This window comes from Mustela putorius, unplaced genomic scaffold (assembly GCF_011764305.1).
Source record: "Mustela putorius furo isolate JIRA1106 unplaced genomic scaffold, ASM1176430v1.1 tig00003976_pilon_pilon_pilon, whole genome shotgun sequence".
Taxonomy (NCBI): domain Eukaryota; kingdom Metazoa; phylum Chordata; class Mammalia; order Carnivora; family Mustelidae; genus Mustela; species Mustela putorius.
This window is the reverse complement of record NW_025422118.1, coordinates 3,835,679-3,858,656: the sequence shown is the minus strand read 5'-3', so window position 1 is coordinate 3,858,656 and position 22,978 is coordinate 3,835,679. Positions and strand designations below refer to the sequence as shown.

The 22,978-nt window shown below is 35.6% G+C and overlaps 1 protein-coding gene across 2 annotated transcripts in view; it reads left to right on the top strand.

The window, feature by feature from the left end:
* Window positions 1-8,401: 8,401 nt before the first annotated feature.
* The window catches only part of LOC101687247 (A disintegrin and metallopeptidase domain 3), a 109,751-nt gene continuing 95,174 nt past the window's right edge, over window positions 8,402-22,978 (top strand). Inside the window, exons 1-4 of one of the 2 annotated variants that reach the window (XM_004758204.3) lie at window positions 8,402-8,630; window positions 8,934-9,016; window positions 13,935-13,990; window positions 18,682-18,760. In XM_004758204.3, the coding sequence (XP_004758261.1) occupies window positions 8,573-8,630; window positions 8,934-9,016; window positions 13,935-13,990; window positions 18,682-18,760 (276 nt within the window). In that variant the 5' untranslated portion in view covers window positions 8,402-8,572. Of the gene's footprint in view, window positions 8,631-8,933; window positions 9,017-13,934; window positions 13,991-18,681; window positions 18,761-22,978 lie in introns of those variants that run through there. The other variant, XM_013059259.2, reaches the window with a different exon arrangement.

Genomic DNA, 22,978 nt, shown 5'->3' with positions numbered 1-22,978 from the left:
AAAGAGGTCCTCTAAGCAAAAAGAGAGCCTACAAGTGGTAGATCAGAAAGGAACAGAGACAATATACAGTAACAGTCATCTTACAGGCAAGACAGTGGCACTAAATTCATATCTCTCAATAGTTACCCTGAATGTTAATGGGCTAAATGCCCCAATCAAAAGACACAGGGTATCAGAATGGATAAAAAAACAAAACCCATCTATATGTTGCCTACAAGAAACACATTTTAAGCCTGAAGACACCTCCAGATTTAAAGTGAGGGGGTGGAAAATAATTTACCATGCTAATGGACATCAGAAGAAAGGATTGGCAATCCTTATATCAGATCAATTAGATTTTAAGCCAAAGACTATAATAAGAGATGAGGAAGGACACTATATCATACTCAAAGAGTCTGTCCAACAAGAAGATCTAACAATTTTAAATGTCTATGCCCCCAACACGGGGGCAACCAACTATATAAACCAATTAATAACAAAATCAAAGAAACACATCAAAAATAAAACAATAATAGTAGGGGACTTTAACACTCCCCTCACTGAAATGGACAGATCATCCAAGCAAAAGATAAACAAGGAAATAAAGGCCTTAAATGACACATTGGACCAGATGGATATCACGGATATATTCAGAACATTTCATCCCAAAGCAACAGAATACACATTCTTCTCTAGTGCGCATGGAACATTCTCCAGAATAGATCACATCCTCGGTCTAAATCAGGACTCAACAGGTATCAAAAGATTGGGATCATTTCCTGCATATTTTCTGACCACAATGCTCTGAAGCTAGAACTCAACCACAGAGGAAGTTTGGAAAGAACCCAAATACATGGAGACTAAACAGCATTCTTCTAAAGAATGAATGGGTCAACAAGGAAATTAAAGAAGACTTGAAAAAAGTGGTGGAAACAAATGATAATGAAAACACAACGGTTCAAAATCTGTGGGACACAACAAAGGCAGTCCTGAGAGGAAAATATATAGCAGTACAAGCCTTTCTCAAGAAACAAGAAAGGTCTCAGGTACACAACCTAACCCTACACCTAAAGGAGCTGGAGAAAGAACAAGAAAGAAACCCTAAACCCAGCAAGAGAAGAGAAATCATATAGATGAGAGCAGAAATCAATGAAATAGAAACAAACAAACAAAAAAAAACCAATAGAACAAATCAACGAAACTAGGAGCTGGTTCTTTGAAAGAATTAATAAAATTGATAAACCCCTGGCCAGACTTATCAAGAAGAAAAGAGGAAGGACCCAAATAAATAAAATCATGAATGAAAGAGGAGAGATCACAACTAACACAAAAGAAATACAAACTATTATAAGAACATACTATGAGCAACTCTACGCCAACAAATTTGACAATCTGGAAGAAATGGATGCATTCCTAGAAACATATAAACTACCACAACTGAACCATGAAGAAGTAGAAAGCCTGAACAGACCCATAACCAGTAAGGAGATTGAAACAGTCATTAAAAATCTCCAAACAAACAAAAGCCGAGGGCCAGACGGCTTCCCAGGAGAATTCTACCAAACATTTAAAGAAGAACTAATTCCTATTCTCCTGAAACTGTTCCAAAAAATAGAAATGGAAGGAAAACTTCCAAACTCATTTTACGAGGCCAGCATCACCTTGATCCCAAAAGCAGACAAGGATCCCATCAAAAAAGAGAACTATAGACCAATATCCTTGATGAACACAGATGCAAAAATTCTCACCAAAATACTAGCCAATAGGATTCAACAGTACATTAAAAGGATTATTCACCACGACCAAGTGGGATTTATTCCAGGGCTGCAGGTTGGTTCAATATCCGCAAATCAATCAATGTGATACAACACATCAATAAAAGAAAGGAGAACCATATGATACTCTCAATAGTTGCTGAAAAAGCATTTGACAAAGTACAGCATCCCTTCCTTATCAAAACTCTTCGAAGTGTACAGATAGAGGGCACATACCTCAATATTATCAAAGCCATTTATGAAAATCCCACTACAAATTTCATTCTCAATGGAGAAAAACTGAAAGTTTTTCCACTAAGGACAGGAACACGGCAGGGATGTCCATTATCACCACTGCTATTCAACATAGTAATAGAAGTCCTAGCCTCAGCAATCAGACAACAAAAGGAAATTAAAGGCATCCAAATCTCCAAAGAAGAAGTCAAACTATCACTCTTCGCAGATGATATAATACTATATGTGGAAAACCCAAAAGACTCCACTCCAAAACTTCTAGAACTTGTACAGGAATTCAGTAAAAGTGTCAGGATATAAAATCAATGCACAGAAATCAGTTTCATTTCTCTACACCAACAACAAAACAGAAGAAAGAGAATTAAGGAGTCAATCCCATTTACAATTGCACCCAAAACCATAAGATACCTAGGAATAAACCTAACCAAAGAGGCACAGAATCTATACTCAGAAAACTATAAAGTACTCATGAAAGAAATTGAGGAAGACACAAAGAAATGGAAAAATGTTCCATGCTCCTGGATTGGAAGAATAAATATTGTGAAAATGTCTATGCTACCTAAGCAATCTACACATTTAATGCAATTCCTATCAAAGTACCATCCATATTTTTCAAAGAAATGGAACAAATAATCCTAAAATTTATATGGAACCAGAAAAGACCTCGAATAGCCAAAGGAATACTGAGAAAGAAAGCCAAAGTTGGTGGCATCACAATTACGGACTTCAAGCTCTATTACAAAGTTATCATCATCAAGACAGCATGGTACTGGCACAAAAACAGACACACAGATCAATGGAACAGAGTAGAAAGCCCAGAAATATACCCTCAACTCTATGGTCAACTAATCTTTGACAAAGCAGGAAAGAATGTCCAATGGAAAAAAGACAGCCTCTTCAATAAATGGTGCTGGGAAAATTGGACAGCCACATGCAGAAAAATGAAATTGGACCATTTCCTTACACCACACACAAAAATAGACTCAAAATGGATGAAGGACCTCAATGTGAGAAAGGAATCCATCAAAATCCTTGAGGAGAACACAGGCAGCAATCTCTTCGACCTCAACTGCACCAACATCTTCCTAGGAACATTGCCAAAGGCAAGGAAAGCAAGGGCAAAAATGAACTTTTGGGATTTCATCAAGATCAAAATCTTTTGCACAGCAAAGGAAACAGTCAACAAAACCAAAAGACAACTGACAGAATGGGAGAAGATATCTTCAAACAACATATCAGATAAAGGGCTAGTGTCCAAAATCTATGAAGAACTTAGCAAACTCAACACCAAAGAGTTGGTGTTGAGAATCAAGAAATGGGCAGAGGACATGAACAGACATTTCTGCAATGTAGACATCCAGATGGCCAACAGACACATGAAAAAGTGCTCCATATCACTCGGCATCAGGGAAATACAAATCAAAACCACAATGAGATATCACCTCACACCAGTCAGAATGGCTAAAATTCACAAGTCAGGAAATGACGGATGCTGGTGATGATGCGGAGAAAGCGGAACCCTCCTACACTGTTGGTGGAATGCGAGCTGGTGCAACCACTCTGGAAAACAACATGGAGGTTCCTCAAAATGTTGAAAATAGAACTACCCTATGACCCAGCAATAGCACTACTGGGTATTTACCCTAAAGATACAAACGTAGTGATATGAAGGGGCACGTGCACCCAAATGTTTATAGCAGCCATGTCCACAATAGCCAAAGTATGGTAAGAACCTAGATGTCTATCAACAGATGAATGGATAAAGACGAAGTGGTATATATACACAATGGAATACTATGCAGCCATCAAAAGAAATGATATCTTGCCATTTGCGACAACGTGGATGGAACTAGAGCGTATCATGCTTAGTGAAATAAGTCAAGCAGAGAAAGACAACTATCATATGATCTCCCTGATATGATGAAGTGGCGATGTAACATGGGGGCTTAGGGGGGTAGGAGAAGAATAAATGAAACAAGATGGGACTAGGAGGAAGACAAACCATAAGTGACTCTTAGTCTCACAAAACAAACTGAGGGTTGCTGGGGGAGGGGGGTTGGGAAAGGGGGGTGGGGTTATGGACATTGGGGAGGTTATGTGCTTTGGTGAGTGCTGTGAAGTGTGTAAACCGGGCGATTCACCGACCTGTATCCCTGGGGATAAAAATATAAAAAATAAAAAATTAAAAAATTAAAAACAAAAAACCCAACAACAACAAAAAAACCATCAGACACCTAGGAATAAACCTAATCAAAGAGGTGAGAGACCTGTATTCTTAAAATTATAAAACCGATTAAAGTAATTGAAGATGTCACAAAGGAATGGAAAGACATTCCTTGCTCATGGATTGAAATAACAAATATTGTTAAAATGTCTACATTACCCAAAGCAAAGTACACATTTAATGAAATCCCTATCAAAATACCAACAGCATTTTTCACAGAGCTAGAACAAACTATCCTGAAATTTGTATGGAACTACAAAAGACCCTGAATAGCCAAAGCAATCTGGAAAAAGAAAAACAAAACTGAAGTATCACAATTCTGGACTTCAAGTTATATCACAAAGCTGTAGTCATCAAGAGGGTATGGTACTTGCAGAAAAATAAACACATAGACCAACGAACACAACAGAAAACCAAGAAATTAAATCACAATCAATTAATCTTCAACCAAGCAGGAAAAAACATCCAATGGGGAAAAGAGAGTCTCTTCAACAAATAGTGTTGGGAAAACAAGACAGCAAATGCAAAAGAATGAAACTGGAGTACTTTCTTATACCACACAGAAAAATAATTTCAAAATGGAGTAAGGACCTGAATTTGAGACAGGAAACCATTAAAATCCTAGAGAAGAACATAGGCAGTGACTTCTTTGACTTTGGCCTTAATAACATCTTTCTAGGTATGTTTCCTGAGTCAAGGGAAACAAAAGCCAATAGAAACTAAAGGGACTACATCAATATAAAAAGCTTCTGCACAGTGAAAGAAACTGTCAACAAAACTAAAAGGCAACCTATGGAATGGGAGAAGATATTTGCTAATTACATATTTGATAAAGGATTAGTATCTAAAATGTATAAATTATACAACTCAACACCCTAAGAATGAAGAATCCAATTAAAAAATGGGCAGAAGACATAAATAGACATTTTTCCAAAGAAGACATACAGATAGATGGCCAACAGATACATGAAAAGATGCTCAGTATCCCCAAAGATCATTAGGGAAATGCAAATCGAAACTATAGTTAGATATCCCCTCACACCAGTTAGAATGGCAAAAATCAATAGCACAAGAAACAATAGGTATTTCCTGTGCAAGGATGTGGAGAAAGCAAACCCTCTTACAGTGCTGGTGGGAATGCAAACTGGTGCAGCCACTCTGGGAAACACTATGGAGGGTCCTCAAAAAAGTAAGCATAGAAGTACTTTATGATCTAGAAATTACATACTAAGTATTTACCCACAGAATACAAAAATACGAATTCAAAGGAATTAATGGTACCCTAATGTTAAAGCAGCATTATTTATAATAGCCAAGCTATGGAAACAGCTTGCCATTGACTGATGAATAGATAAAGGAGAGTGGTCTTGGAATATTACTCAGCCATTAAAAGGAATGAAATCTTGTCATTTGCAATGACATGGATGGTACTAAAAAGCATAATGCAAAGTGAAATAAGTCAATCTGTGGACAAGAAATACCATATGCTTTTACTTGTATGTAGAATTTAAGAAACAAAACAAATGAGCAGAGGGGAGAAAAGAGAGAGGCAAAGCAAGAAAGAGACTCTTAACTATAGGTGATGGTTACCAGAATGTGGGGAATGGGGGTGATAGGTGAAATAGGTGATGCAGATTAGGGAAAGCACTTGTGGTAAGGACTGCGTATTGTGTGAAAGTGTTTAATTGCTATATTATACATCTGAAACTAATGTTACGGTGTATGTTAACTAACTGGGACTTAGTTTAAATAAAAGTTAAATTTAAATATAAACAAAAAATGATAACTGAAGATAATTTTCTGAAAATTATAGGTAAGGCCATAAAAAAAAAATAAAATTGGTGCCCCTCTAAGTTCAGTGGCTTAGTCTTCTCAAAAATTTCATCAACCTCCACATTAAAGTATTCAACAAGCTGATTTTTCTCCTAAATATCTCTCAGGTATTTTTACTACTTTCGTTTCTCTTCCCACTCTAATCCTGAGTTTGTAGACATTTTTGGCCTAACCTATGTAAAATTCCCTTCAACGAACCTAGTGTTTCTAGTCCTCATTATTTCAATCCCACCACCCCCAAACTATTATGTTACCATTCTAACACAAAAATCCATCATTTATTTGCACTAAAGCTCTTGGACGAATTTAAGTTATTTAAGAATAAAGTCCTAAAATTCACTAACATCCATATAAATCCATATGGCTCACAGGTTCACTTTGATATCTATAAAGAAAACAAAATTATATTAGCTGTATTCCCAGAGAATTTTGAATATCCCTCTAATACAAATTTTTAAAATTCTAGCTGTGGCATCTCTTGTACATGTTCAGTTTTCTGTTACTTTCTGAGGTACTGGGAGACAGGGAGGTTGTCACACATATTTTGGTCTCTGTCTGGTTTCAGCCTTATACTAAGCATGTAAAAAATAATTACTGAATTAAATTTGGATGATGTGAGTGCCTGTAAATTATGCCCAGCAAAAAAATGAGCAGTCAATAACAACAGTGCAAACACAATAATGAATTTAGATAATAAATATGTATTTTTCCTTTTGGTTACCTGACTGAACGACAGAGATTTTTAGTTGAACCATGAACGATCTTCTAATACTTACCATCCCTTCAATAACATATATAATAGACTTCAAAAGTTTGATCAGGTTATAGACAATCACGAAGAAAGTTTAAGAGCAACATAATTTTCATATGTGAATCCCATCAATTTCCATATAATTTGGCAAAAAAGAAAAATACTAACTTTAATATACATAGAAATATTCAAACAAATTAAATAAATACACTATACAACATAGATTGCAACCAAACTAAATGATTAGCCTATAAATACTTCAGTGAAATATGCAGAATTGGCTATTTTTAAAAAAATATTTTATTTATTTATCTGATAGAGATCACAAGCAGGCAGAGGCAGGCAGAGAGAGGGAAGCAGGCTCCCTGCTGAGCAGAGAGCCCGATGCAGGGCTCCATCCCAGGACCCTGGGATCATGACGTGAGCCGAGGGCAGAGGCTTTAACCCACTAAACCACTCAGGCACCCAGAAGAATTGGCTATTTTTAAGTTAAATTCCTTCTGTTATTATTTGTTACCTATACCAATATTTTCTTGATAAATAGACACTAAAATTAGATTCAGGAAAATCATTACATAGGAATACACACACACACACACACATATATATATATATATATATATATGGCTAGCCTTCTCCATTTCTTTTTATTTTTTCCGTTTATAAACTGAGAAAACAATCATTTGATTTTGTGCATAAATATGTAAGGAATGTATGTAAGGAATGTAAGCGTAAGTGTTCTATAGAAGGGGTACTTAAGAATTGTCTGGCAAAAAAGTCCTTGCATACTGAAATTATGCAAGTCACAACATGCATATTTATCCAGAAAATTAATGCTCTTACCAAGTTATTCCCTTCCCATGTGTGAAAGCCATACTGATGGGAAAAAAAGGTTTACATTTCATCTTTTACTAGCCAGATCATCCTAAGCTAAGTTATACACAGTGGAATAAATAAATAATGGGAAAATAAAGTTGTTGTTTCAGGATCATTTCATATCTGTGATTTCTTTCTTTCTTTTTTTTCTTTTTTCTTTTTTTGGCCTAACACTTCAATTACAAAACCATACTGAGGCAGTAGAACACACAGACACACCCATTCCATATTTACCTTTTCATTTAGTTTCCTAAACCAAAGAGTTTTCTAAGAAAGAAAGTTATCTATGATTGAAGAATTTAGATACCTTTCTTTTTCCTCTTCGTGCGTGCACGTATGTTTATTTTGACCTGAGGCTCAAATTATAAATTCCAAGGTAGATACGGTTAAAACAGGCAACTGTCTGCTACCAAACATATGGTGAATTACCATTTTCTGTTTTCCTTCCCCACAGTAATTCAGTCATTGTGCCAGAAAACTACGACGTGGACTATTAACATTGCCAAGGACTTCACCAGCAAACAGCCCATCTGCAGAAGATGCACTTACGACCCTCACGTCATCCCTGAATGCGTTTCCAAAGTCCGCGTTTTGAAAAATAAAACTCAAGCCCACGAGGGAAGCAGGAAATTCTGACTGGTGCATCCCCTGGACCGTCTCTCCGCGCAGCGTGCCGTGGGTGGGCGGCCAGGACTGCGACTGCGGCTGCGCGGGCTAGTCCGTCGAGAGGGTGGGGTGGGCGAAGCAGCCTCGTCCTGCCCTCCCCCACGCCTCGCCTCAGACCTTGCGGGCCCTCGCCCCACCCGCTGCGAACGCCGGGGGGGTGGGGGGGGGGCAGCAGGAGCCGCCGCCGTTTCGCAGCCAACAGCCATCACCGTGGCAAGGCCGGCAGGCCCCGCAATGCTGTCTCTCCTGCTGATCCTCTCAGGCCTGGGCCGGCTGACCTCCGAGGGCCATCGTGAGTGAAGGACCCTGCCCCATCGAGGGCCACCTGTCGCAGAGCCTCTGGGCGTTGGCTGGCCCCAGAACCTTGCTCCAGAACCCCGGGTCAGGCTGGGGAGCGCCCGGTGTCTGGTCAGAGCCCGTTTAGAGTCAGCCTCCTCCTGGCCTGCTGTTGATGTACAAAGTCTGGTTTTGCGTGGCTGTGTGCGTGTTCGGGGGTGGGCTTGGAAGTTCAAGGAGTGACGGGATGTGACGGGGCGCGGGAAGAAGGATGCTGCCAGGCTCTCGGCGACGCTCACACGTGTTTTCCTTACTGTAGGTCTTGAACCATCGCTTCTGCAAATTACAGTGCCACGGAAGATTGAGACAAATACCAGTGCTGGTGAAGTTTCGGAAACGCGGGTAAGAAATGACTTTTTAAATTTCTATTTATTTATTTTTGAGACAGACAGAGAGAGAGAGAGAGAGAGAGCACGAGTAGGGTTAGAGGCAGAGGCAGAGGAAAAGAGAGGATGGTAAGCAGGCTCCCCACTGAGGGAAGAAGTTGATGCGGGCGCCAACTCTTGAAGGGAAAGTATGAGCTGAAATCGAGTCAGGGGCTTAACCAACTGAGCTACCCAGACATCCTGTGGAAATCACTTTTTAAAAATGAGTGCTTTACGGCCGCCTGGGTGGCTCAGTGGGTTGGGCCGCTGCCTTCGGCTCAGGTCATGATCTCAGGGTCCTGGGATCGAGTCCCGCATCGGGCTCTCTGCTCAGCAGGGAGCCTGTTTCCCTTCCTCTCTCTCTGCCTGCCTCTCTGCCTCCTTGTGATCTCTCTCTGTCAAATAAATAAATAAAATCTTTTAAAAAAAATAAAATGAGTGCTTTATTTTTATTGGACTACATGACCCACATCAATTCATGCAGATCCCTTTGAAATTTTTTGTTCCAGTTACTGTGTTAAAGAGTCATTTTGTCTCAATGAAACTAAGAGTTTTGATTTTCCTTTTCATTTTCCAATGAATATTATGAAACATTTAAAAAACTGACTGAGAAAAAAATACCCCAAATTCCTATCACACAAAATAATATATAGATCTACTGGACTTTTTTCCTAGAAAGTATGTACGTTTAAATATTTATTCTGTGTTTATGAGGTCACACTAATATTGACCTTGTAACAGGATTTTTAAAACGACTGTATATAACTTCTTCAAGCCTATATTTGCATATATAGGCATATATAACCCTGTTAATGTAGTATTTTTAATCTGGTTAAAAAGTATAGTAATTTTACATTGTAAAATTAAATCTAGAGAGCACAAAGAGTTAAGAAAGTGAATGTCTGCCTCAGTTTCTATTTGAACTGAATTTGGACTGAATGAAATTTTAGAGACATGCACTCCCCTACACATATATTTTTAATAATAACATAGGAATGTTCTAATTGGCTTTTAATTTATTTATAAAGTTAGAATTTACTTTTATGATCATAAATACAACTTTGTTATTTTATATTTTATCAACTTTTATATTTTTTATAAGTGCACAATTATTTTATGGCTATACCATCATTCTTTGTGAAATTTAAAAATGTAGTTTTTAAAGATTGTATTTATTTGAGAGAGAGAGAGAGAGAGAGTAACAGCAGAGGGAGGGGGTAAAGGAAGGGGCAGAGGGAGGGGGATTAGCAGACTCCCTGATGAGCAAAGAGATTGATGATCCAGGGCTGGATCCCAGGACCTTGGAATGATGACCTGAACTGAGCAGAAGGCAGACACTTAATCCACTGAGCCACCCAGGCACCCAAACATGTAGTTTTATAAGTCCTCTTGAATGGTCATCTTCATAGGATCAATGGGCAGGTCATTAAAGAAAAATGATAAATATCACAAAATGTCTTTCATGAAAGTTGTGTAAGTTGACGCCCACTAACAAAGGAAAGAATTATGACACTTATTTTCTAGAGGGCTTGCCAAGCTTCATTCAGGCTTCTCATTTCTGTTAATGTTAGCCTGAAAATGAATATTTGACTTTTAACTGGCATGTTTTTTTTTTTTTTTTTTTTTTTTTTTTTTACTAAGTCTTAAGATAACATGCCTTTATACATATTGCCTATTTGAATCTTTTCTTTCTTGTTAATTTCCTACTGATTTTTCCCCTTTTTATAGGAATTAGAAGTTTTGGGTAGGACACTTTGTTTTCAAGAAAGAAGTGTGGGGGCGCTTGGGTGGCTCAGTGGGTTAAAGCCTCTGCCTTCGGCTTGGGTAATGATCCCAGGGTCCTGGGATTGAGCCCTGCATTGGGCTCTCTGCTCAGCAGGGACCCTGCTTCCTCCTCTCTCTCTGTCTGCCTCTTTGCACACTTGTGACCTCTGTCTATCAGGAAAAAAAAAAAAAAGAAAGAAAGAGAGAGAGAGAAAGAGAGAAAGAAAGAAAGATAGAAAGAGCGAGCTGATGTAAAGACACTCAGGGATCTGATAGGAATTTAAGGATTGGAACCTCAGTGGCCGGATTTCAGAGGAGCGTTGTTAGACACGGGGGCAGGTTTTATAGAGTGGGTGGTCTGTTTGCCTTTATGGCATCAAAAAAATCCAGCGATTATGTATTCATAAAAGCCATTATACCAAAAATAAATATCCAGAGAGTTTAAACTGTTTAAAGGAGTATGACATATACTGGGAAAATGCTAACCAAAAGCAAACACAAGTATCCATGAGAAAAGTAGAAAAAAATCAACATTTAGAACACACATCCATACACCATTATGAGGGATAAACATCATTACTTAATAAATATTCAGTTCACTAAGAACATATAAAAATTCTAAATTTGGATATATTTAAAAATGTTCTTGAGGAAATGGATAAAAATATATTTTGCACCAGTCAGACTAGCAATATCCTTGGATTTCCTGGTTCTCATATGTTTTATCGATTGGTATAAATGAGCAGTGAATATAAAGAAATGCTTTCAGCATATATAAGAATTGATTGCACTAGAGGGACAAATTTTCAAATCACTTTCATATATCTTTCTCAAATGTTGGTTTACAAATCATAAAAGGATTCAGAAAGATAAAGACAACTTGAGCAATAAGATATTTTATTTGATGGATTAATACAGAAGTGAACCCATCACAGTGAATATATTGTTTTATCCTCTCTGCTGTTCACTAGGACTCATTAGGCTCTACAGGGTATAACTGTGAGGCTTTTTTGTAATGACAAAGCATATGATGCAGCCAGAGATAGAGAATTCAGGCAAATATCAGGAATTCAAGAAACATCTGTATGAACCCAAACTCTGTGCTTCTGGAACAAGCCAAGTCTCTGCTTGAAATAACAAGACTTAGTTGGGGAGGGGTGGATTTTGGCTTTTGGAGAACTCCTTAAAAAGCTTTCAGTGACTCTCTCAGTAGCCAAGCCAGCCTCATCAAACTGGGTAGGGAAACATTAAAGAAGCTATCGTTGGCCAAGAGAGTTTTTGAACCCTAAAAAGTACCTTACAAATCTCATTGCCTTTGTCTTAGCTGGGAGTCAGAAACATCTAAACTTCTAGACAACCCCGAAGTAAAGATAGTGTTTTTCTAATCCAGCTATAATTTGCCTTTATTTCTATAGTTATAATACACATTCTTCTCAGGAATAAGCAGATTATTCAACAAAACTGACAAAAGGAAAAACATTAAAAATCAAATATTGACAATACAGTATCTATAACAATTCAATTAATTTAAATCTTTTTAAAAAGATTTTATTTATTTATTTGATAGATCACAAATAGGCAGAGAGCGGCAGGCAGAGAAAGAGGAGGAAGCAGGCTCCCTCCCAGGACCCTGGGGCTCCTTCCCAGGACCCTGGGATCATGACCTGAGCCAAAGGCAGAGGCTTAACCCACTGAGCCACCCAGGCACCTCTCAATTAATTTAAATCTTAACAAGTTTTAAAAATGTGTATGGGAATATAAAAATACACTTCTACATTATTCATAGGTTGAAGAAGAAATCCTGTCATAATGTATATTAAGTGATAATGGATGAAATTGAAGAAATTACAACCCCAAAGTTGAGTCATATTCTGAAGATGATATTGAGGCATTCTTTATAATTGTTTGCAATTTTGCTAATTTTACTCTTGTTTGCACCCAACAACCAAGATTCAAAATATGTAATGGAGAAAACTGTAGATTGAGGAGAAAGAAATAATATCACAATAATTTGGGAAGAAGTTGACATATTTTTTAAAAAGATTTATTTATTTATTTTATAGAAGGGGGAGGGACAGAGGGAGAGAGAGTTAAGCAGACTGCACTGAGCAGGGAGCCAGATGTGAGGCTCCATTTCACAACTCTGAGATCATGACCCTTAGATCATGACCTGAGCCAACATGAAGACACAGACTCTTAACTAACTATGCCACTCATATGGCCCAATACACTTTTTTCAATAGCTGTAAGCTTACAGAAGACTGAACATGAGACATTTAAAATGGCTTCTGCAGAAAACAGTACCCAATGACAAAATCTACATTCTTTGCAAATGTGGAAAATTAACCCACATTGACCATGTGCTATGCCATGAAGAATGTGTATGTTTTATGATGATGTCACAGATTGGGTTCTTTAGGATGCAGTCTTTGAGAAGATTCCTGTGAAGACTGTTTATTAGGTTATGCTCTTGTGATGAACCTCTGTGGAAGGGGAGGGGAGGAAAGAGGAAGGGGGAGATGGAGACTCAACCGACTCTGAACAAAATGTGAAGCTAGCATGGCCCTTCAATATCTGGAGTTGGGATGAAGGGGTTCTTGTTAAATGTGGGCCGTCTCAGAAAGTTGTGACTTGGTGTGAGGTGACCCTTTGTAGCTGAGGTGATTCCTAAAGAGGACTGTGAGATGAAGAGTGTTCTTACAGTTAGGGATACTTTCTTTAATCTTAAAAGGGAACCTGTGTTGTATCTTTAATTTTTAAATTTACTTGGGGTAGAAATTTCAAAGTAGAAAAAAGATAATAAAATTCAAGTTCCTTCAAAGATTACTCAACATTTTTAAATGTAACCATTTTAGATTGAAATTTTATGACTAACGTTCTTAGTTTTGAAATAAATTGAGATACTTTGATTTTTATTTAAATGTAATTATGATCAATTCTGTCATACATTCCAAGATTGAAGGAAGATTACAATTATGTCAATATTATATATATATATATATAATTCTGAGATGTGTGATATGATCTGTGTCTCAGCGAATGAGTAAATACATTTTAAGAAGTTAAGGATTTTGATTTTTAAGAATTCAGAATTTCTAATAATTACATTCTTCTTGAATAATTTGCTGTAGGTCACTTATGCCATCAAAATTGATCAGAAAATGTACACTCTCCATCTTGAAAAACAGTGAGTGGACATTCTTCTTTTCATACGTTGTTTTTAGTTTCTGAAATTTTTAGTTACTACCCTAAGTTGAGCCTAAATAAGAGCATGACTATTATATTTAATATGTTACATCTTTGTGATTCAAGTCAATCTAGAATTCTAAGTCTTCATCTTGAGATTTTTATATCGAGCCAAATTTTAATTTCATGATGCAAAATTACTGTATGCCAGATAAGTGAAAATTAGTCTCTGTAACTCTTTAAAATATAGCCACAACTGTAATGATAAAGACAATAATTTTATTTGTCCATGTTTAATTTTGTTCTTCATGTCATTTTATACATTTATATTTTAAACATTTTACTTGCTATTATATAACTTTTTTTAATATCTTAAATTTTCACTCTGTGAGGAAACTATTATTAATAGCTTTGTATCTATCTTTCCACCATTTTACCAATTTCACCTTTCCTTTAAATTTGTAGAAACCTACCAAAAAGGTTTGTTTTTAGAGAAATGGAAAAACTGTTTTGCAGTTGGGAGGTCTTGTTTAATAATGGTATTCATTTTCTTCCTCTATGTATATATCTTAACTCATTCTTTAACAGGTAACAGTCTGTAGTATGACACGTAATAATAAGGTAATAAAGTTATTTCCAAGGATTGTCACTATAGAGTCCTGCAATAAACATCCTTATATGTATATTCTTATGCAATAGATACTTTGTTTTGTAGGCTTAATACCAAGCAATGAGTTTCTGAATCAAAAAGTATGAATAATAGTAATAATAGAGATAATAATAATAATAATAACAACCCAAACAACAAAAGTAACAGACATTCATAGAGCACATACCAATTGCCAGGCATATTTCCAAGCAATCTGTATGTAGTAACTGATTTAATTTTCACAACCTTCCTTTTTAGTCACATTTTGTATTAGGATTTTTGAGAGATATTGCCAGTTTCTGAAGAGACAGTAGCAGTTTAGATTTTCAAAAGCATTCAAGATGTGCTAAAATATTATACCACATCTTTGTGTCAATTTATATTTCCCTAAAAAACTTCCCCAAACAATTATTGGCTATTTACCTTTTCCTGTTTCCCGCTTCCAAATTAATATTTATTTTTTAGATCAGTTTTAGGTTCACAGCAAAATTGAGTGGAAGGTACAGGAAGTTTCTGTATGGCACCTGCCTCCACACATGTGTAGTCTCTCCCATTATCAATGTACCCCACCAGAGTGATATATTTGTTATAACTGATGATCCTACACATCATTATTACACAAAAGCCATAGTTTGTATTAGTCTAATATTTTTTATATTGGCCTAATCATTCCATAGATCAGCCAACATTCAGCTGAATCTCAAACCCCTGGGCAATCCTGGCCACCATTAGCAGAATTACTATGGCTACTTACTCATGATAGTACTTATTATGTGGTTCTGGTTTTATGGTTGTGCTTGTTGTGCAACAGTTTGCAGTTTGTATAACTTTTTTTTTTTTTCCAAGCCAGAGCAAGAGAGAAAGAGAGAGCAAGAGAGAGGGAAACTGTGGGAAGTTGGTGGGGGTGAGAAGCAGAGGGAAAGGGAGAGAAAGAATCTTAAGTAGGCTCCATGCCCAATGCTGAGCCCTAGGGGGACTCAAGCTCAGGACCCTGAGATCATGACCTGAAGCAAAAACCAAGAGTTGGATGCTTAACCAATGGAGCCACCCAAGCACCCCATGTAACATTTTTATCTGGGAGTCGTTCATACCAGTTTGTGCAGAATGAGTTCATTGATTGTAAATACATATGTAGCTATCCAATATATATCTCATTTATTATTTTTTAAAGGATTTTATTTATTTATTCATTTATTCATTTAAATTAACATATAATGTATTATTAGGCCCAGCGGCACAGGTCTGTGAATCGTCAGACTTACACACATCCCAGCACTCACCCAATGTCCGTTAACACAATGACCCTCTCCCTACCCACCTCCCTCTGTAACCCTCCTTTTGTTTTGTGAGATTAAGAGTCTCTTATAGTTTGTATCTCATTTATTATTTATCCTCCTATATATTTATAGTAAGAAAAGCCATATTATAGATGTCTTTGGGCATGATGTTCTGGGCACCAGTGAAATTGATGGATTATCAATGATAGAATTCTCAAGAGTGCTATATGCTACTAATTTTTACTTCAGAGGGTTTATCCCAGTTTTCACTCAGACCAATAATTCAAAAACATTTCTGTTCTCTACATTCTCAATGAAAAGAGTATCTGTACTCCCTTATTTTTATTAATGCATAAGAAATGTTATTTTATTGTTATTTTAATATGTACTTCCCTGATTATTAATAATATATATTATCTTTCCAAATGTTTACTGATTATTCTAATTGAATTGCTTCTCCGAAGCTTCTGGTTTTCCTTTTTATTCATTTGTTTTGGGTCATTTATTTTCAATCTATGGCTTACCTTTCTGCTTTTCTTTTTTTCCCCATGACCAATTTGTGGGAATTTTTGTTCCTTGTAGATATTAATTCTTTATCTCTTTTATATGTTGCAAACATGCTATCTAACCTATTGATTGTCTTCTTCCTTTGCTTATAGGATTTATTGCTATAAAAATGAAATATTCATATAATCATTATACTAATACTTGATTCCTCACACTGTCTATCACATTCCGAATTTGTATTATAATATTCCTATAGTATTTTTAAAATTCTTTTTACATTTAAGATGTAAATCCAATGCTTTCACTTTACTTATTTAACAACTGTATTGTATTTTCCAAGTTTTTTTATTGCTTCCTTTGTATTTTTTCCCTTTATTGCAATTTTATGCTGACGTAGGTATTGTTTAGATTATTTTCAGATCATTTTCTCCAGATGGCATGTTTTCTGAATCTGTGCCTATCTGAAAACGTCCCTTTTCTTCTCACAATTGAATAAATCCCTTAATTTTTCATTTTGGTTTTAAATCACTCACATTTTTAAAAGTTTTACAGAAATCTATGGTTTCATCCTGAGTCTTATGGATCTTCCCTCTATAGTATAGATTTTCCTCCAACTATTTTCAAATCTTTATTTTGACCATGTTTTTTACTAGCAAAATGTGTTCTTTTTTTGGTTAGGACTCCAATTCTGTTCTTTGCAAACAAATTCTCTTTGACACATTTATTGAATTATTTATTTTAGTTTCAGATTCATCATTTGGTTTCAGGGTATCTTTTTCCTTGAAACAATCTTCTCTTAAAGTTTATCAGCTTTTTAACTTACTAACTTCCCTTGAAATAATAATTATTTTCTTTAACCAAATTCTTGGTTCAGTTTCATTAGGAACTTGCTTTTAAGTTTTGCCTTCTACGCTTTTGTTCATTTTCCTTACATTGGTTGTTTTTTTTTTTTTTTTTCCATTGAGTGGACCTGTGTATCTCTATTAATTCACTGATTAAGGCAGACTTTTTGTTGTTTTGTGTAAAAGAAAAAGGGACCCAGGGTGAATGAACTTGCAAAGTAAAGTTTTATCCTTTAAATTATGCTCGTCAAAAACCTGTTGAATTTTCCTGGCAGATGCTTCTGGATTCCCATTTCCACCACCTCTTTGTCTTGCTTAGTTACTAAAATTTGGCTCTGCCCTTGGGCCAGAATCCGTGTTCCAGGTACTTGCACCTAAAGCAACACAGGCTGTTTGGCATTGTCCTTGAATACATGTGGAATATGAGCTGATAAATATGTTTTGTTTTGTCTGGGAAGCTCTCTAGTTTCCTTATTTGAATTGAGGAAAGGAAGAGCTGTCAGGAATGAGAGAAGATGAAGCAGGATTGGAAAAAGAGAAGTAGAGGTGAATGGACACACTCCATGAATGCTCTGGTCCCTCTTTTATTCTGGTCTTGAACTGCCCTTTGGTGTTGGAGTCCTTGGGAAACCATAGTCTCCTGGCAATAACTACTGTGGTCTCCGAGCAGTAAAAACTGTGGTCAGATTGTTCCATAACAATCACTATCTTCTCTGTGGGAAGATTACACTTTGGTACCACTTAGATGAGGCTTGTCTGTAGAATTCATGCAGCTTATGAAATCTGAGCAAAACACTAGTCTTCTGCTTCTAAACAAAGGCTTTAAGAACTACTGTATGGTTCTACAATTTCTTTTCTCCTTTTGCTACAAGAAAGATAGGTTCCATGGGGTAGGAGGTATGTCTTTTTCCAGGTTCCAGAATGAAGTTTTTGTGGAGCTGAACCTGCAATAAACTTGTGAAGAACAATCTTGTTGTTTCGAGGCATTGAGAATTTGGGGGGTTGTTTTTACCACAGTATAATTTCATGAAAACTAATGGAAAAAGCGTATATATTTTTTGTTTCTTATCAGTCTGTGGCTACTTCTTAGAAAATATTAACAAATTAGCAAATATTTATGCTATGAGATTTATTGATTGTTGAATCTAAAAAAAGTCTTTGCCATGGGAATCTGGAAGTCCTGGTTTCTAGTATAATAAATCCAAGTTATTCTGGTGTCCCTACTGCTATAGATTATATTGCTTAGTATTTTTTCTTATATAAAATATGCTATCAGAAGGCAATGAAATAATGGAAAGAGGAGTCCATTTAATTTTTGGATATTTGAACGTGTAATATTGAAAGTGAATTTTAATTTCATGATCTGTTTTTTTCATGCTACTATTACAATGAAGTGTTATTAATTTGGTTGAATTAGGTCATTTTTAGACCCTCATTTCCTGGTGTATGCATACAACAAATCAGGAACATTGTATCCACATTCTTCATTTATAAAGGTAAGTTTTCTTTTATGCTCTGTAGATTTATGTTTTTTATATCATTAAGGTGCAATTGGCAGGAGGAAAAAGAGTGCCTTTCGCCCCAAGGAATTATTGGGCAAACAGATCAGAAGCCCAAATGTAATGCAGCAATTACTATGAAGGCAGATTGAATAGAACGACTACTTTTCAAATTTGGAACTACAGAATCTCTTATTCAAAAATGTTGTTTAAAATATTAGCAGGGGTCTGAGAGGAAAAGAAAGTGGGTTAAGGAGCTAAGAATAACACCCTAAATACAGAGTCATTTTAATTGAGATGTCATAAGACTTCAGCAGTGGAGGAAGTGGTGGAAATTACAATTATCATATGGTTTCACTCACAGGTAGAGCATAAGAAATAGTGCAGAGAACAATAGAAGAAGGGAGAGAAAACTGGGAAAAAAATTAAATAAATTTAAATAGAAAATATACATTTAAATAAAAGAAATTAAATTTCTAAACAGTCACATTCCCAACAAAAAAACATCAGGTCTACATGTTCTCGTACTTTACCTTTTCCAGTCTTTAACTATTTAAGGTAATGCCTCTATGAACATTCATTTGCAATTTGTGTTGTGGACATAATTTTTTAATTTTATGGGGTACATGCCCAGGAATATGATTGCTAGGTCATATGGCAAGTATATATTTATTTTTTTAAAAGAAATTTTCAACTATTTTCCAGTGTGTCTGTACCATTTTACATTTCCACTGGCAATGTAGAAAAGATAGAGGGTCTGAATGTTTGCCACTATTTGATCAGTATTCAAAATCATTTAAAATTTTAGCATTTTGATAGATGTGTAGTAATATCTTATGTAATTTTTAATTTGCATTTCCATAGTGCCCAGTGATGTTGAATATATTTTCATGAAATGAAACATCTGTTAATGTCCTTTACTTATTTTCTAATTTGATTGCTTTTTTCTTTAAGATTTTATTAATTTATTAGAGAGAGACACAGTGAGAGAGGGAACACAAGCAGGGGGAGTGAGACAGGGAGATGCAGGCTTCCGGCTAAGCAGGGAGCCCGATGTGGGACTTGAACCCAAGACCCTGTGATCATGACCAGAGCCAAAGCAGATGCTTAACCAACTGAGCCACCAGGTGCCCCTGATTGGTTGTTTTTTTATTGTGATTTTTAAGCAGTTTATATATTCCAAATACAGGTCCTTTGCCAGATATGTGTTTTGTCAATATTTATTCCTAGTCTGTAACTTATCTTTTCATCTTGTTCATAAGGTCTCTCATTGATTATAAATTTTTAATTTTGATGAGAGTTAATTTATCAACTTTTTCTTTTATGAATGGAGGTTTGGTATCAAACTTAAGAACTCCATTTATCCCTAGTTCCTGAAAATTCTACATTTTTCCCTAAAAGTTTTACAGTTTTATTTACATTTAATTTTATGTCCACTTTGAGATAATTTTGTGTAAGGTGTAAGATTTGGATCAGGGTTTATATTTTTGACTGAGGATATGCATTTATTTGTTTCAACATTATTGATAGAAAAGGCTGTTCTTCATTGAATTGTTCTTGCATCTTTGTCAAAAAGTCAGTGAGGCATATTTTTGTGAATATATTTCTGGGTTCATATTCTGTTCAGTTCTATGTGTCTGTACTTCTGCAACTATCATGCTGTCTTCCATACTTTACTTGTAAATTAAGCATTTATATGGACTGCAGCGATTCCTCCTACTTTCTCAAGATTTTAGACTATCATAGGTATTTTGCTTGTTCATATAAATTTCAGACTAGATGACTTCATAGATACAAACATAAAGATAAAATATTTATTCTTCCTTCATTGAGGATAATGTTAGCTTGTAGGTTTGGTTTTTCTAAATATATTACTTACAAATTGGAGGAAATTCTCTATTTCTAGATAGAAAACTCCCCATCAAGGGGTATGTGTTCAATTGTATCATGTAACTTTTCTGTATCAGTTGATATGATCATATGACTTTTCTTTTTTAGCTTCTTGATAGGACAGATTACATTGATTGATTTTCAGATATTAAAATAGTGCTGCATATCTAGAAAAGCTACAACTTGGTCCTGCGGATAATTCTTTTTATCCAGACTGGGTTTGATTTGCTAAAAATTTCTTGAGGATTTTTTTTGTCAAAGTTCATGAGAAATATTGGTCTGGTTTTTTTGTACTGACTGTCTAATTTTGCTAGTAGAGTAATAATGGCCTCATAAAATAAATCTGTAGGTGTTATTTCCTGTTTATTTTCTGGAAGATGTTGTATAAAGAACATGCTAATTTTTAAAATGTTTGGTAAAATTCTTTACTAGGCCTGGGGTGTGTGTGTGTGTGTGTGTGTGTGTGTGTGTGTTGTGTGTGTGTGCGCGCGCGCAGTCGCGAGAGATTTTTAATTACTGACTCAGTTTATTTAATTGTTATAGGAATATCTTGTTTATCTGTTTCACATGTATTATTTTGGTGGTTTGTATTTTTTTAAGTAATTGGTCGATTCTATCTCAGGTGTGGAATTTAGGGGTGTAATTGTGTCAAAGCCCTTAGTATCCTTTTAATGATTACAGGACTGTTTTATTTCTGACATCAATGATGGCTGTCTTCTCTCTTCTTTGTCAGTCCTGCTGGAGATTTTCCAGCTTACTGAATTTATTGAAGAACTAGCTTTTTCTTGCTTTTTCCATATTGTTGTCTTATTTTCAATGTCATAAAATTTAGCTCTTACATTTATTATTGTGTCCCTTATACCTTTCTTTGAGTTTCTTTTTTCTAGTTTGTTGAGAGAAAAATGTATTATCACTTTGTGACCTTTCTTCTTTTCTGTTGTAAGCATTTTAGTACAAAAAATTCCTGTTCAGCACCGCTCAACTGCAGTCTATAACAGTATGTTTTTTTAAAAATTTTATTTATTTATTTATTTATTTATTTTTTAAAGATTTTATTTATTTATTTGACAGAGAGAGATCACAAGTAGGCAGAGAGGCAGGCAGAGAGAGAGAGAGGAGGAAGCAGACTCCCTGCTGAGCAGAGAGCCCGATGCGGAACTTGATCCCAGGACCCTGAGATCATGACCCGAGCTGAAGGCAGCAGCTTAACCCACTGAGCCACCCAGGCGCCCAGTATGTTTTATTTTCATTTTGATACAGTTGCATAGATTTTAAAAGTTTCCTTTGAGACTTCTTGTTTGACCCATGGAGTTTTAAGAAGTGTGTTGTTCAGTTTCCAGATGTTTGGAGATTTTTCCTGTTGTCCTTCTCTGGTGATTTCTTATTTGATTCCTTTATGGTTAGAAAATATATCCTATATGATTTCAGTTCTTTTAAATTTGTGAAGGTTTGCCTTATGATCCAGCACATTATATGTGTCAATAAATGCTCTTGTATAGTTGAAAAATATGTGTGATCTGCTCTTGGTTTGGAATCGTCTATAAATGTCATATAGATCATATTAATTGATGTTATTGTTCAATTCTGTATTTTTACTGATTTTCTGCCCAATATTATTGATAGCTGTATGATACATATTGAATTCATCATTTATTATTATGGAGTGGTTTTTTTTGTCTTTCAGTTTTATCAATGCTTGCTTCATGTATTTTGAAGCTCTGTTTTTTGATGCCTAATACATTTAGGATTGCAGTGTCTTCTGGATAGATTGATGCTTTTATGATAAAGTAATGATTCTCTTTGTCCCAAGTAGATTTTTTTTTTTTACCAGTAAGTTCACTTTGTGTGAAATTAATAAAGCTGCTTTGCTTTATTTTTATGAATGCTCACATGATATATATTTGTCCAATCTTTTAATTTCAGTCTGATGGTATGTTATGTTTGAGATGAGTTTCTTAAAAGAGTATTTAGTTGAGCCATAGTATGTTTCTTTTTCTCCCATTTACCCTGACTCACAGTATTTAAAGTAATTATTGATATATTAGGATTTTTGTTTGCCATAATCCTAATGGCTTGTTTCTTTTTTTCTATATTTCTCATTCCTTTGTTCCTTTCTTCTTGCCGCCTTCTGGGTATTTGGACATTTTTTAGGATTGCATCATGATTTATTTATGGTGTTTTAAAGTATTTTCCTTATGATAGTTTCCTTAGTGTTTGCTGTAGGTGTTACAATATACATATAAAACTTATAATAAAACTTACTATTGTGTGGTACTTTTTACTACTTAGTAAAATATTGAAACCATAACTTCTGTTTGGGTTCCT